Raw genomic sequence first — 13,493 nt, forward strand, 5'->3', positions numbered from 1 at the left:
AAGAAAGTATATTCTGTTGTTTTTGGATGGAGTGTCCTATGAATATCGGTTAAGTCCATCTTGTTTAATGTTTCATTTAAAGCTTGTGTTTCCTTATTTATTTTCACTTTGGGTGATCTGTCCATTGGTGAAAGTGAGGTGTTAAAGTCCCCTAGTATGATTGTGTTACTGTCAGTTTCCCCCTTTATGGCTGTTAGCATTTGCCTTAGGTATTGAGGTGCTCCTATGTTGGGTGCATAAATATTTACAATTGTTATGTCTTCTTGCATTAATCCCTTGATCATTATGTAGTGTCCTTCTTTGTCTCTTGTAATAGTCTTTGTTTTAAAGCCTATTTTGTCTGATATGAGAATTGCTACTCCAGCTTTCTTTTGATTTCCATTTGCATGGAATATCTTTTTCCATCGCCTCACTTTCAGTCTGTATGTGTCCCTAGGTCTGAAGTGGGTCTCTTGTAGACAGCATATATACAGATCTTGTTTTTGTATCCATTCAGCAAGTTTATGTCTTTTGCTGGGAGCATTTAATCCATTTACATTTAAGGTAGTTATCGATATGTATGTTCCTATTACCATTTTCTTAATTGTTTTGGGTTTGTTTTTGTAGGTCTTTTCCTTCTCTTATGTTTCCTGCCTAGAGAAGTTCCTTTAGCATTTGTTGTAAAGCTGGTTTGGTGGTGCTGAATGCTCTTAGCTTTTCCTTTCTGTAAAGGTTTTAATTTCTATGTCGAATCTGAATGAGATCCTTGCTGGGTAGAGTAATCTTGGTTGTAGATTTTTCCGTTTCATCACTTTAAATATGTCCTGCCAGTCCCTTCTGACTTGAAGAGTTTCTGCTGAAAGATCAGCTCTTAACCTCATGGGGATTCCCTTGTGTGTTATTTGTTGTTTTTCCCTTACTTCTTTTAATATTTGTTCTTTGTATTTAATTTTTGATAGTTTGATTAATATGTGTCTTGGCACGTTTCTCCTTGGATTTATCCTGTATGGGACTCTCTGCCCTTCCTGGGCTTGATTGACTATTTCCTTTCCCATATTAGGGAAGTTTTCAACTATAATCTCTTCAAATATTTTCTCAGTCCCTTTTTCTCTTCTTCTTCTGGGACCCCTATAATTCGAATGTTCGTGCATTTAATGTTGTCCCAGAGGCCTCTAATACTGTCCTCAATTCTTCTCATCTTTTTTCTTTATTCTGCTCTGTGGTAGTTATTTCCACTATTTTATCTTCCAGGTCACTTATCTGTTCTTCTGCCTCAGTTATTCTGCTATTGATTCCCTCTAGTGAATTTTTAATTTCATTTATTGTGTTGTTCATCATTGTTTAGTTCACTCTTTATTTCTTCTAGGTCCTTGTTAAACGTTTCTTGTATTTTCTCCATTCTGTTTCCAAGATTTTGGATCATCTTTACTGTCATTATTCTGAAATCTTTTTCAGGTATACTGCCTATTTCCTCTTCATTTGTTTGGTCTGGTGGGTTTTACCTTGCTCCTTCATCTGCTGTATATTTCTCTGTCTTCTCATTTTGCTTAACATACTGTGTTTGGGGTCTCCTTTTTGCAGGCTGCAGGTTCATAGTTCCCGTTGTTTTTGGTGTCTGCCCCCAGTGGCTAAGGTTGGTTCAGTGGGTTGTGTAGCCTCCCTGGTGGAGGGGACTGTTGCCTGTGTTCTGGTGGAAGAGGCTGCATCTTATCCTTCTGGTGGGCACGACCCCATCTGGTGGTGTGTTTTGCAGTGTCTGTGAACTTATTTTGATTTTAGGCAGCCTCTCTGCTAATGGGTGGGGTTGTGCTCCTGTCTCGCTAGTTGTTTGGCATGGGGTGTCCAGCACTGGAGCTTGCTGGCAGTTGAGTGGAGCTGGGTCTTAGTGTTGAGATGGAGATCTCTGGGAGATCTTTCACCGTTTGATATTACATGGGGCCGGGAGGTCTCTGGTAGTCCAATGTCCTGAACTCGGCTCTCCCACCTTGCAGGCTCAGGCCTGACACCTGGCTGGAGCACCAAGACCATGTCAGCCACACAGATCGGAAGAAAGGGAGAAAAAAAGAAAGAAAGAAAAAAATAAAAGTTATTAAAATAAAATTTAAAAAATATTATTAAAAATAAAAAAAATAAAAGAAAAAGAGAGAAAGAAGAGAGCAATGAAATCAATCAACAAATCTACCAGTGATAATAAGGTCTAAATACTAAATTAAGATAAAGATAAAACCAGAAACAAATTAGATGCAGAAAGCAAACCCCAAGTCTACATTTGCTCCCTAAGTCCACTGTCTTGGGATGATTCATTGTTATTCAGGTATTCCACAGATGCAGGGTACATCACGTTGATTGTGGAGCTTTAATCCACTGCTCCTGAGGCTGCTGGGAGAGATTTCCCTTTCTCTTCTTTGTTCACACAGGTCCTGAGGCTCAGCCTTGGATTTGGCCCCGCCTTTGCGTGTAGGTCACCTGAGGGCGTCTGTTCTTTGCTCAGACAGGATGGGGTTAAAGGAGCAGCTGATTCGGGGGCTCTGGCTCACTCAGGCCCGGGGTGGGGGGGGGGAGGGAAGGGTACGGAGTGCGGGGCTAGCCTGAGGCAGCAGAGGCTGGCGTGACGTTGCACCAGCCTGAGGCTCACCGTGTGTTCTCCCGGGGAAGTTGTCCCTGGATCATGGGACCCTGGCAGTGGCTGGCTGCACAGGCTCCCTGGAGGGGAGGTGTGGAGAGTGACCTGTGCTTGCACACAGGTTCTTGGTGGTGGCAGCAGCAGCCTTAGTGTCTCATGCCCGTCTCTGGTGTCCGCGCTGATAGCCACAGCTCGTGCCCGTCTCTGGAGCTCGTTTAGGCGGTGCTGTGAATCCCCTCTTCTTGTGCACCCCGAAACAATGGTCTCTTGCCTCTTAGGCAGTTCCAGACTTTTTCCTGGACTCCCTCCCTGCTAGCTGTGGCACACTAGCCCCCTTCAGGCTGTGTTCACGCAGCCTACCCCAGTCCTCCCCCTGGGGTCTGACCTCTGAAGCTGGAGCCTCAGCTCCCAGCCTCCACCTGCCCTGGTGGGTGAGCAGACAAGCCTCTCGGGCTGGTGAGTGCTGGCCAGCATCGATCATCTGTGCATGAAACTCTCCGCTTTGCCCTCTGCATCCCGTTGCTGCACTCTCCTCTGTGGCTTGAAATCTTCCCTCCTGCCCACCCCCTGTCTCCACCAGTGAAGGGGCTTCCTAGTGTGTGGAAACTTTTCCTCTTTCGCAGCTCCCTCCCCGAGGTGCAGGTCCGTCCCTATTCTTTTGTCTCTGATTTTTTCTTTTCTCTTTTGCACTACTCAGGTACGTGGGGATTTTCTTTCCTTTTGGGAAGTCTGAGGTCTTCTGCCTGCATTCAGTAGGTGTTCTGTAGGAGCTGTTCCACATGTAGATGTATTTTTGATGTATTTGATGTTGGGAGGAAGGTGATCTCCACGTCTTACGCCTCCACCATCTTTAGTCCCTCCCTCTGCAGGACTTTTAAAACAGTGACTGATGGACTTAGTACCTGCCTGGATCAGGAATGATAGAAGGATTGATCTATAAAATGATCACATTTAGAACTTTACTCTGGTATTAATCAGCTTAAGTTCTTATGAAGTGTAGTAACAAGTTCATTAGTTACAGTGTTGTGTTTGACATGGATTTGATCAATTGTTTCCCTATTTAAAAATCTTTCTTGTGGGAATCTTATGGTAAATTTGGGAATTTAATTCTAGTTAATTTTAAGAAGATTGACCATACCCTGTAACGGAGATCCAGTGGGGAATACAGGAACTATCTTATAAATTGATCAAAATGTATTGGGCACATCAGTTTTGGGTGAGAATTTGGCTGTATTGCTGTTTAAAGTTGATAATACCATTTCCAGTGTCTATTGAGAGAAAAGTATTTAAACAGGTGCTGAGATTAATCTTATTGCTGCATGACTTGTAATAGCAAAAAGCAAAACTGAACATAGCTAGTTACAGCACTAGAGATCTTGTTAAATTATGATGTATCAGTAGGACCGTATATTATACAGCCATTAAAAAAGACTCATGTAGGGACTTCCCTGGTGGTCCAGTGGTTAAGACTCCGCACTCCCAATGCAGGGGGCCCAGGTTCGATCCCTGGTGGGGAACCAGATCCTGCATGCCGCAACTAAGACCCGGCACAGCCAAATAAATAAAGTTTAAAAGGAAAAAAAAAAAAAAGAAGACTGAGGTGGTACTGTGTGTATTGACATGCTCAGATCTCTAAAATATGTTGTTAGATAAAAACATGCATAGAAAATATACAGAAAACACTTGAACCTGTAGTTATCTGTGATGAGTGAGATGTGGAGGCCAGGGCATCTTCTCATTTTCACTTTTTTTTTTTTTTTAAATAAATTTATTTATTTATTTTTGTCTGTGTTGGGTCTTCGTTACTGCACACGGGCTTTCTCTAGTTGTGGCAAGCGGGGCCTACTCTTCGTTGCAGTGCGCGGGCTTCTCATTGCGGTGGCTTCTCTTGTTGCGGAGCTCAGGCTCTAGGTGCGTGGGCTTCAGTAGTTGCGGCACACGGGCTCACTAGTTGTGGCTCACGGGTTCTAGAGCGCAGGCTGAATAGTTGTGGTGCACGGGCTTAGTTGCTCCGCAGCATGTGGGATCTTCCAGGACCAGGGCTTAAACCTGTGTCCCCTGCATTGGCAGGCAGATTCTCAACCACTGTGCCACCAGGGAAGCCCCTTCACATGGTTTTTACAGTGACCATGTATAATTTTTTTAATCAGTAAATAAAATGTACTGTTGTTCATCTACATGTAGTTGTCCTTTGATATTCTTTACTTTTACATTTTTATTTGAGCAGTGGTGTGGTCTTTTCTGAAAATTTAAAAACACTTTTAGAACCATTACAGTGAGTTTGTCTTCAGTATTACTGCTGAAGTGACTGTCCCACTAATATGAGGTTTGTGGTATCTTGTTATTATTATTACTTTAAATTTAGGGCCTCTAGAAAAGGAAACCAGATATATGTGGTGGGAGTTAAAAAACAAGATGTAAATCTATTTTAAATCTCTGCTGTACTGTTTTTCTATTTCAGTTACCTAGAAAAGTACGAGAAAGTTCATCATTTTGGGGAGGATGATGATGAGGTACCACCAGGCAATCCCAAACCACAGCTTCCTATTGGTGCAATTCCATCTTCCTACAATTACCAGCAACACAGTGTGTCAGGTAAATATCACTGGAAATGAACAAGGCATAGTTCCACAGTTTTGAATTAGGAAAATAGACATCGTCCAATGAATTGAATTGAACTAATTGGTATGAGATCCCTTTCTGTCATAGCCTACATATAAGATTTTTAGTTGCAGGAATTTAGCGTTACAAATATATATTTTCAAGTGAAGTTTTAAAATTATTTCTTTGTCTAAAGATTAGTTTGACCTGAATAGTTACTAAAATGAGGAGAGGAAGGTCCTGTTAGGATTAGGGAAGCCAGAGGAGTACTCATAGCATCTAGATTTTCTACAATTCCTGGAATTCCCAGCACCAGAATTTCTCAGAAATGTTTCTTACTATTCAACTATTTTCCTGCCATGGTACCAGGGATTTAAGATTCTTTTCATTTATGTCATTCTTGTAATGGTTATAGAGGAATCTGCAGCTAAAAAGAACAGAACTCAAGTTGGAAATAATCAGGTTGAGAGTCTAATAAAGAGGTTCTTGAGACAGAATAGATGGGAGTTCCGTTGTTTGTGGCTCGGGGGGTTGAGACAGTGATACTTAGGAAGAGAGCTCTGAAGAGGTAAGCATCTCTTTTCTTTAATCACTAACATTTGGCCTGAAAAAGAGGAGATACATCTTTTTCAAGGGTATGTTCTTTATAAAATATACAGTTATCTAGATCTTTATTATTCTTCATTGGTACTAATACCAATCTCTTAGGTAATCCTTAGTTTTAAGCTCCCTTGTTTGTGCCAGTATCACTGATTTAAATTTTCCATTATCTATTTTCAGTTTCTTTCATGTTGAATTTGACTCTGTTTCTTCCCCAATCAGCTGAGGAAACAGAATCTCGTAGAATCTGTGATCTCCCGTCAGAAGAGGTTTTCATCTGATGCTTTTGTATAGTTGGGTCTTGGGAGGGGTGGTGGCAGTGGTGAGTGCAAACCAAATCTAGCTTTATCTTTAATGAGGAGTTATTACCTCAAGAACTACTGTTAAAAGGGAACATTTTAAGTCACCATGTAGAAGATCTTACTAATAGCTTAAGCTGATTAAATAAAATGGGGTGACTTGTTAGGTGATATGCTTCCTGTTTTTAAAAAGAGCTAATGACCATTATCTAATTCAAGGATGTTATCGAGGGTATTCCTACATTGAATGAGACCTTGTACTAAAGACCTTTAAGACCATCTTGTAACTGTGTTGTTCCTATATTTCATCAACAGCAGAACTGTCCATTCTTGTAGCTTAAATAGAGTTTGGTGTCTATTCCAGCTTCTCCATTTCTACATTAGATCTTGTTTAAAATGAAATTTTTTTCTGGATCAGTTTTTTTTTTTTTGTCCCCCTCCCCTAATTAAAGATGATTTACTTCAAAAAAAAAAAGATATTTCTGGTATTTCAGAAGCCTAATGAAAATCATTGATAGAGCTACACAATTTTTAAGGGAATGACAATTTCTTGATCTGGTGTTACAATAACTCCTTTGTGATATGCTATCATATGTCTGTTTTTTTTTTTTTAAGGAGAATCTGAGTAGTTATGTAACGTATGTAACATGTTTGACAAAATCAGGATTGGGGACTCATGAAAGGAAAAAAAACTAGGACTTGCTGGGGAACATCAGACTACAATATATCTAATTCAAACTGAAAAGAGGTAGTGTTGCAGGGCAGCATTTATGAATTTGAGGGTGCTTTTTATTTTTCTAGAAGGAGCCATAGCAACATTATGACAGTGTTCTAAAAATTAACATGACCATCAATATATAAAACAAATCCTTCACTGATGATTCTTTTCAAATGCCGTTAAGGAAATATAGTAAGCTTCATAGCTGTCAATATATATGTGTGTGTCTGTTTGTGTGTGTGTAAATAAACACCAAAGTAGAATTACATGGTGGTAGATTAAGAGCCTTAGGAAATTTTAATAAGAATGTTTAAAATATTTGTGTGTACATCTTTGATTATACAGCCTTACTCTTCTTATAGGTTTAGATTAATGTATTTGGATAAATGTATTTTATCTAGAGATGCTTATATTGTTGATATTAAGAAAAGGTATTCTAAAACAGTATTTTGAAACGTAATATAATAAATTGGCATTTAGTATGAAGTGCAATTCTACTCATAATTGTCATGATAGAATATTGTACATTGATAGAATATGGGACCAAATTTTCCTTTAAGGATACTGACGCCTTTTGCCCAGTGACTTGAAGTGGCCAAAAAAGTATTCATAGATTTTGCTTTGAATTAGTAAGTATTGGCATCAAAATATGGTCGTTTTATTTGCATAGTTTTTCATACTTTTCCATGCCATAAATACCTAATCTTTTTGTTTCCGTCTTTATTCTTTCTTCCTTGGTATTGATTTGGATACAGTCAGTTCTGCAGAATTGTAGTGTAGATTACTAAGGACTTTTTGTTCATCTTCTCTTACACTTTAAAATTAAAAAATTAATTAGTTTCTAAATTAAAGATTTTTAATTTATTTGCAATATCTTTAGTAGAAGAATTATGAAAGGCAAAATTGGTACATGACAACTCATTGAAATTAATAGAATTGCAGAATTTTAGAGCTAGCAAGGATTTTAGTGATCATTTAATCCAATTCAATCATTTCAGTCAAAGGAGGCCAAGCACCCTATCCATTTGCATTTTTGTTACATAAATTTGGGAGAGCTTATACAGGAAGATGTATTATTTTAGTTTTATCAGTTGTATTTGAGCAAAAATTTTCCTTTACATGTCCCATATTCTTATAGACATTTGAACTACAGCAATCACTGCCAGTATCAATGGAAAGAATGTACTGTCTAGTATCTTTAATGTAAACAGCACTCCAGGAACAATTCTCCCTTTCCTCTAAACTGAAAACAAAGAGATTACCTCGGATTAAATTAGTTTGTCAGCAGTGATGCGTTTGTATAAACATTGAGTCAAGAATGTTGAAAATTTCCGATCCCATTCACATTATAACATTGTAGCTATTTAATCATACCTCCTTGGGGATGGGAAGGGAGGCTCTTAAAATCTTGTAAGCATTTTCTCATATATTATCGTAGGAATCTTTACCAAGCCTCATATAATTAGAGGACTTTTCATAATTATCATATTTATTCATCTTATTTTAATTGGAGATGACTTTTGGCAAAGTCATTCACGTAAGGATGTATTGAATTGAGTATATGATGGCATCTGTTATTCTTCAGTAGCAAACAGAACAATTCCAAGATCATATTGAAAGCAGATAAAGAAGACTGTGACAGATGTTGAATGTAGGTTCCAATTTGTTTTCTATTGAAGAGATTTGCATGAAAATTTTGTGGAATTTAAAAACTTAATTATTGCTGAGACTTGGCATCTCATGATCAATTCCACTGTGCGGTATAGAAATATCAAAATCCCTAATTCACGGAAGTTATGTTACATTTTCCCCAGATATTTATGTTATTTATAAGAAATTTTACTTTTCAAGATTATAAAAAATGAACAGCATATTATTGTTCAACCTTAAATATTATAAAGAATCGGTGTCTTATTCATTTATAAGTGTATTGTGATACTTCTTATTGGAGAAATTCCTAGAATATTTTAGAATTGAAGAGTTGTCTCAGATATCTACATTGGGAAATGAAGAAGTTTCTTACATGATTTTCTTCTCTGGCATGTTGTGACAATAGATTCCTACTTGCATTCCATTTAGTGACATTTTAAAAAGATTTTTTTTCAAATCCATATTTTTCTGAAATGTTTCATCTAGCAGTTTTCTAACTCTTGTTTCTTGCCTTTTCTCATTAAACTAATTAGATCTTTATGTGAAAAATGTACTAGGGGTATATGTCTCAGGACGTAGCTGCCAAGGCCTAAACTGCACCAATTAAGAGTCAGTATTTCTAGAAATATAACATTTTTAATATGTATATATTATGAGTATAAAATATATTAGTGTTCTGTAATCCCATCTTCCCTACCTTCAAAGTTCTAAAAATGTTCTAATTCTCCTACATAAAATCTTAGTTAGGAAAAGATTTGTTAGGACACAAAGGCATGAACTGTAGAGGTAGAAATTTATAAATCACACTTCATCAAAATTAAAACTTCTCTTTCAAGACATTGTTAAGAAAATGAAAAGGTAAACCATTCACTATCTGGGAGAAAATATTTACAAAATAAATATTAGATAAGTGACTCATATTCAGAATATTTTAAACTGACAGTATTAAGTGCCGACAAGGATGTACAGCACCAGGAACTCTCTCATACATCGCTGGTGGAAAGACAGAATGTTACCACCACTTTGGAAAACAGTTTCACAGTTTCTTGCAAAGTTAAACATACACTTTGTATGACCCAGCAATCCAAGAGAAATGAAGAAATATGTCCGCACAAAGTCCTGTATGTGAATGTTTACAGCAACTGTATTCAGAAGGGCTAAAAACTGGACACAGTCCAAATGTCCTTCAACTAGGGAATGGATAAACAAATTATGTTACAGCCATACTATGGCAGTAAAAAGGAACCAACTATTGATACACACATCAAAATGGATACTAACCTCAAAAGCATTTTGCTAAATGAAATAAATCAGGCACAAAAAGATATATATTGTGTGATTCTGTTTAATTGGCATTTTGAAATAAAGTAGATCAGTGGTTGTTTATGGATAGAAGAGAGGATCAACTACAAAGGAGCATAAAGAAACTTCTTTGGGGTGATAGAAATACTCTCTATCTCCATTGTGGTTGTGGTTAAAAGACTATCAAAACTCATAGAACTGTAGAACTAAAAAGCATGAATTTTACATATTATGTGGCAACAAATCTGACCTAAACAAGTAATAATCCTCCCAAAATTGGGTAAAGAAGGTTGGCAGCATGTTTAGAAACATGATATTGTTAAAAATTTGAAAGGAACCGGTCTTTCTGGCTTATAGTATTTAAAAATTGGAATAAGTCCCTTGAAATACAAGAATAAAAAATGTAGACAAGGTAAATTAAAATAAAGATACAATAGTAATTTTGCAATGATATCCAACAGAATATGTACATTTTTTATGTTTTAATACTTTTTGAGGAATGTAATTTTCACTTAAGTTTAGAAAGTTGAACTCTAAACTTCTACTCAGTTTATATTTTATAAAAGAAAACAAACTTCTGTCCTGTATTCAGAAGATATTAACCGTAAAAGGTTTCTAATCCTTGATATACTTAACAGTGTTTTCGTTTTTGTCTTTGTTAGATTATCTGCGTCAAAGTTATGGGCTGTCTATGGACTTCAATTCGCCAAATGATTATAATAAATTGGTGCTTTCACTATTATCTGGACTCCCAAATGAAGTGGACTTTGCTATTAATGTATGCACTCTCCTATCAAATGAAAGCAAACATGTCATGCAACTTGAAAAAGACCCTAAAATCATCACTTTATTGCTTGCTAATGCCGGGGTGTTTGATGACAGTAAGTTTTAGCCTTAATGTTTTGTATAATCATTGTATTAAAGGTGTTATAGATTTTTTTTAAAGGTTTTTAAGGGGGAAAGTACTTTTCATTAGGCAATATACTAGCATTCTTTATTTCCTTTTGTTATATTAAATGTATTATTATTATTTTAATTTAATTAATTAATTAATTTATTTATGGCTGTGTTGGCTCTTCATTTCTGTGCGAGGGCTTTCTCTAGTTGTGGCAAGCGGGGGCCTCTCTTCATCGCGGTGCGCGGGCCTCTCACTATCGCGGCCTCTCTTGTTGAGGAGCACAGGCTCCAGACGCGCAGGCTCAGTAATTGTGGCTCACGGGGCTAGTTGCTCCGCGGCATGTGGGATCTTCCCAGACTAGAGCTCGAACCCATGTTCCCTGCATTGGCAGGCAGATTCTCAACCACTGCGCCACCAGGGAAGCCTGATATTAAATGTATTATTTAAAATAATGAATGTTTGGATTTTTTTAACCTTATATTTTTGAATAATAAAAGCCTCACTAGAGCTTTTGAAATTAAAATGCTGTATTTTTCTTATAGTAAATGTGGGTTTGTTGATTTGAGAAAATTGTTTGATACAAAATTCTGATAGCGAAAAATAGGACCTGGAAGAAATTGTTTTCTGAAGTCTGTTTCTGCTGGTGTGTAGTTATAATTTTTAACTAAACAGTTTAGGTCAATGAATTTGAAAATTTGCTGCATAATCAAAATAAGAATGATCAAGTATTTCGTATTTTTTTACTCGTAGGATTTGTTATTTGTAGGTTTTTATAAATCACGTTCTTTGTTTTCTGTGTAATTATCTCAAATCTAGGTTACTTTTCAGACCAAATTGCTCAATTCTTTAATTGAGCAATTTAACTAGCAATCCCTAGTTTAATAGGGATTTAGAAAATATGTTTTAAAATTTTTTCCTGCTATATTTTTTCTTTTTAAAATATTCTATGTCAGCTGAATGTTATTGACATAAAATTTTTTCTTGCTTCTCAACCCTCCTTCTACCCCAATACCATGTAACTTCTTTTGTCAGAAGTATATTCTATTAATGGATTAAGGTATTGATATATTTTGAAATTATCATATAGGAAACTATATAGAACAGTAGATATAGTCTGAGAATTTCATGTAATATTTCATAGGTTCATGAGTATTTTTATGTTTAAACAGTGATGTGTTTGCAAATGAGTTCATTTTTCTGTAATTTGGGTCAGTAGTATAATTTTCAAACATACTTTTATTTGGGATTATCTAAGTAGGATTCCTTTGTTGTTGTTGTTGTTGTTGCTGTTGTTGTTGTTATTGTTGTTGGCCATGCCGCACGGCTTGTGGGATCTTAGTTCCCTGACCAGGGATTGAACCAGTCCCTTAGTTCCCTGACCAGGGATTGAACCAGTCCCTCGGCAGTGAGAGCACGGAGTCCTAACCACTGGACCACCAGGGAATTTCCTAAGTAGGAGTCCTTACAATTTGACATGTACTTATTTTGTATGAAGACATTTTGAAATTAAACAAAAGTGAAAATGAGTTTCTTACCCTGCCAGAAACTATTCTTGGTTACTTGGAGGAGGAAAAAAGATTAGCACTTATCAGTTTGTATTGTAACTTTGAAGATCTAAATTTGGTAGATTTCCATCTCACTCTCATTTTCTTTGCTTCCTGATATTTCATTTTGATCTTTTAAAGACATTTTTCAGCATTTAATATAGAATGGTTTAAAATTGTTTCACATTTTTTTAGAAATCTTAAAATGAAGTTTTTAAAAATAGTAAATATTCTCAGACCAGAATAATTTTAGTGAATTCTTACCATTTAATCATTGAATAAGAATTACATTTGTATATATGATAAAAGTGAGCTTACCAGCTTTGATGCACTGAGGCATGACATTCTTTATACCCAGTTTATCTTCTTGCATTTTTTAGCGTTTTTGTTTATCTCAGACTAAATTATTATGTAGAGTAGCAATCTAAAACATCAATAATTTAGCAAATGCTGTTTAACGGATGTTTCTTTTATTTCAGCAGTTAGAAGTTTAGAGTTCCAGAGTACATAGGGACTTTATGAAGACCGTATACTTAAAACAGTGGTTTTACATTATGAAAATAATTCTTTTGAGTTTGAAGATTAAGGGTATATTTGATTATGGGCATATTTCATAAGGCTCTTGAGAGGTTTTGAATTTTTTTAGGGCATGGAATTTTAATTGAGAGAAAATGTAGATACCACTTTCTTTGAAGGTGTGTAATGTTTATACATATATGTATTTGAAGAAGTATAATAAAAATTCCATGTGACAAAAATTTAATTTTTCCATCTTATATTTCCATTCAGTATTCTTTTCCCAGTGAAGTTTTTCTTTATAAGGTTTTCTTCAGGACAAACAAAATTTTGTCTCTTTAGTAGGGTGTGGACTTCATTTTTCTGATTCAGCTGCTATGTCTATATAAATTTGATGTTTTATGAAATTCTTCTTTAGGTCACTGTAGTTAAATTTATTTATTAAAAACTTCAAATCTGTTCTTTATATCATGTCCCCATGATCCTAATATCAATATAATGTTAAACTGTTTCCATTCTTCACCCTTATTAGTACTTTTTCAATGAATAGTCTTATTCTAACCTAAGTACTTTACAACTTTAACTCAATATTAAGTAAAAATATTAGATCTATACTTAAAGGCATGATAAGACTGCAAACATTCATTAAATCTTTTACAACAGAAAATATATCCATATGTTATGCATGTCACAGCACATCCATTTAAGGAGATTTACTTTTGTTTTTTTAAAGAATTACATTCATAAAACTAGTTTTTCTGTT

The 13,493-nt window shown here is 36.0% G+C and overlaps 1 protein-coding gene across 1 annotated transcript in view; it reads left to right on the forward strand.

Moving 5' to 3' along the window:
* Positions 1-13,493, forward strand: part of ARID2 (AT-rich interaction domain 2) — a 171,979-nt gene that overhangs the window by 83,132 nt on the left and 75,354 nt on the right. The window contains exons 4-5 of the mRNA XM_082664949.1: positions 5,064-5,197; positions 10,435-10,653. Coding sequence (XP_082521075.1) covers positions 5,064-5,197; positions 10,435-10,653 — 353 coding nt within the window. The remainder of the gene's footprint in view (positions 1-5,063; positions 5,198-10,434; positions 10,654-13,493) is intronic.

Source organism: Grampus griseus, assembly GCF_964374135.1.
Source record: "Grampus griseus genome assembly, chromosome: 11".
In the NCBI taxonomy this organism is placed as follows: Eukaryota; Metazoa; Chordata; class Mammalia; order Artiodactyla; family Delphinidae; genus Grampus; species Grampus griseus.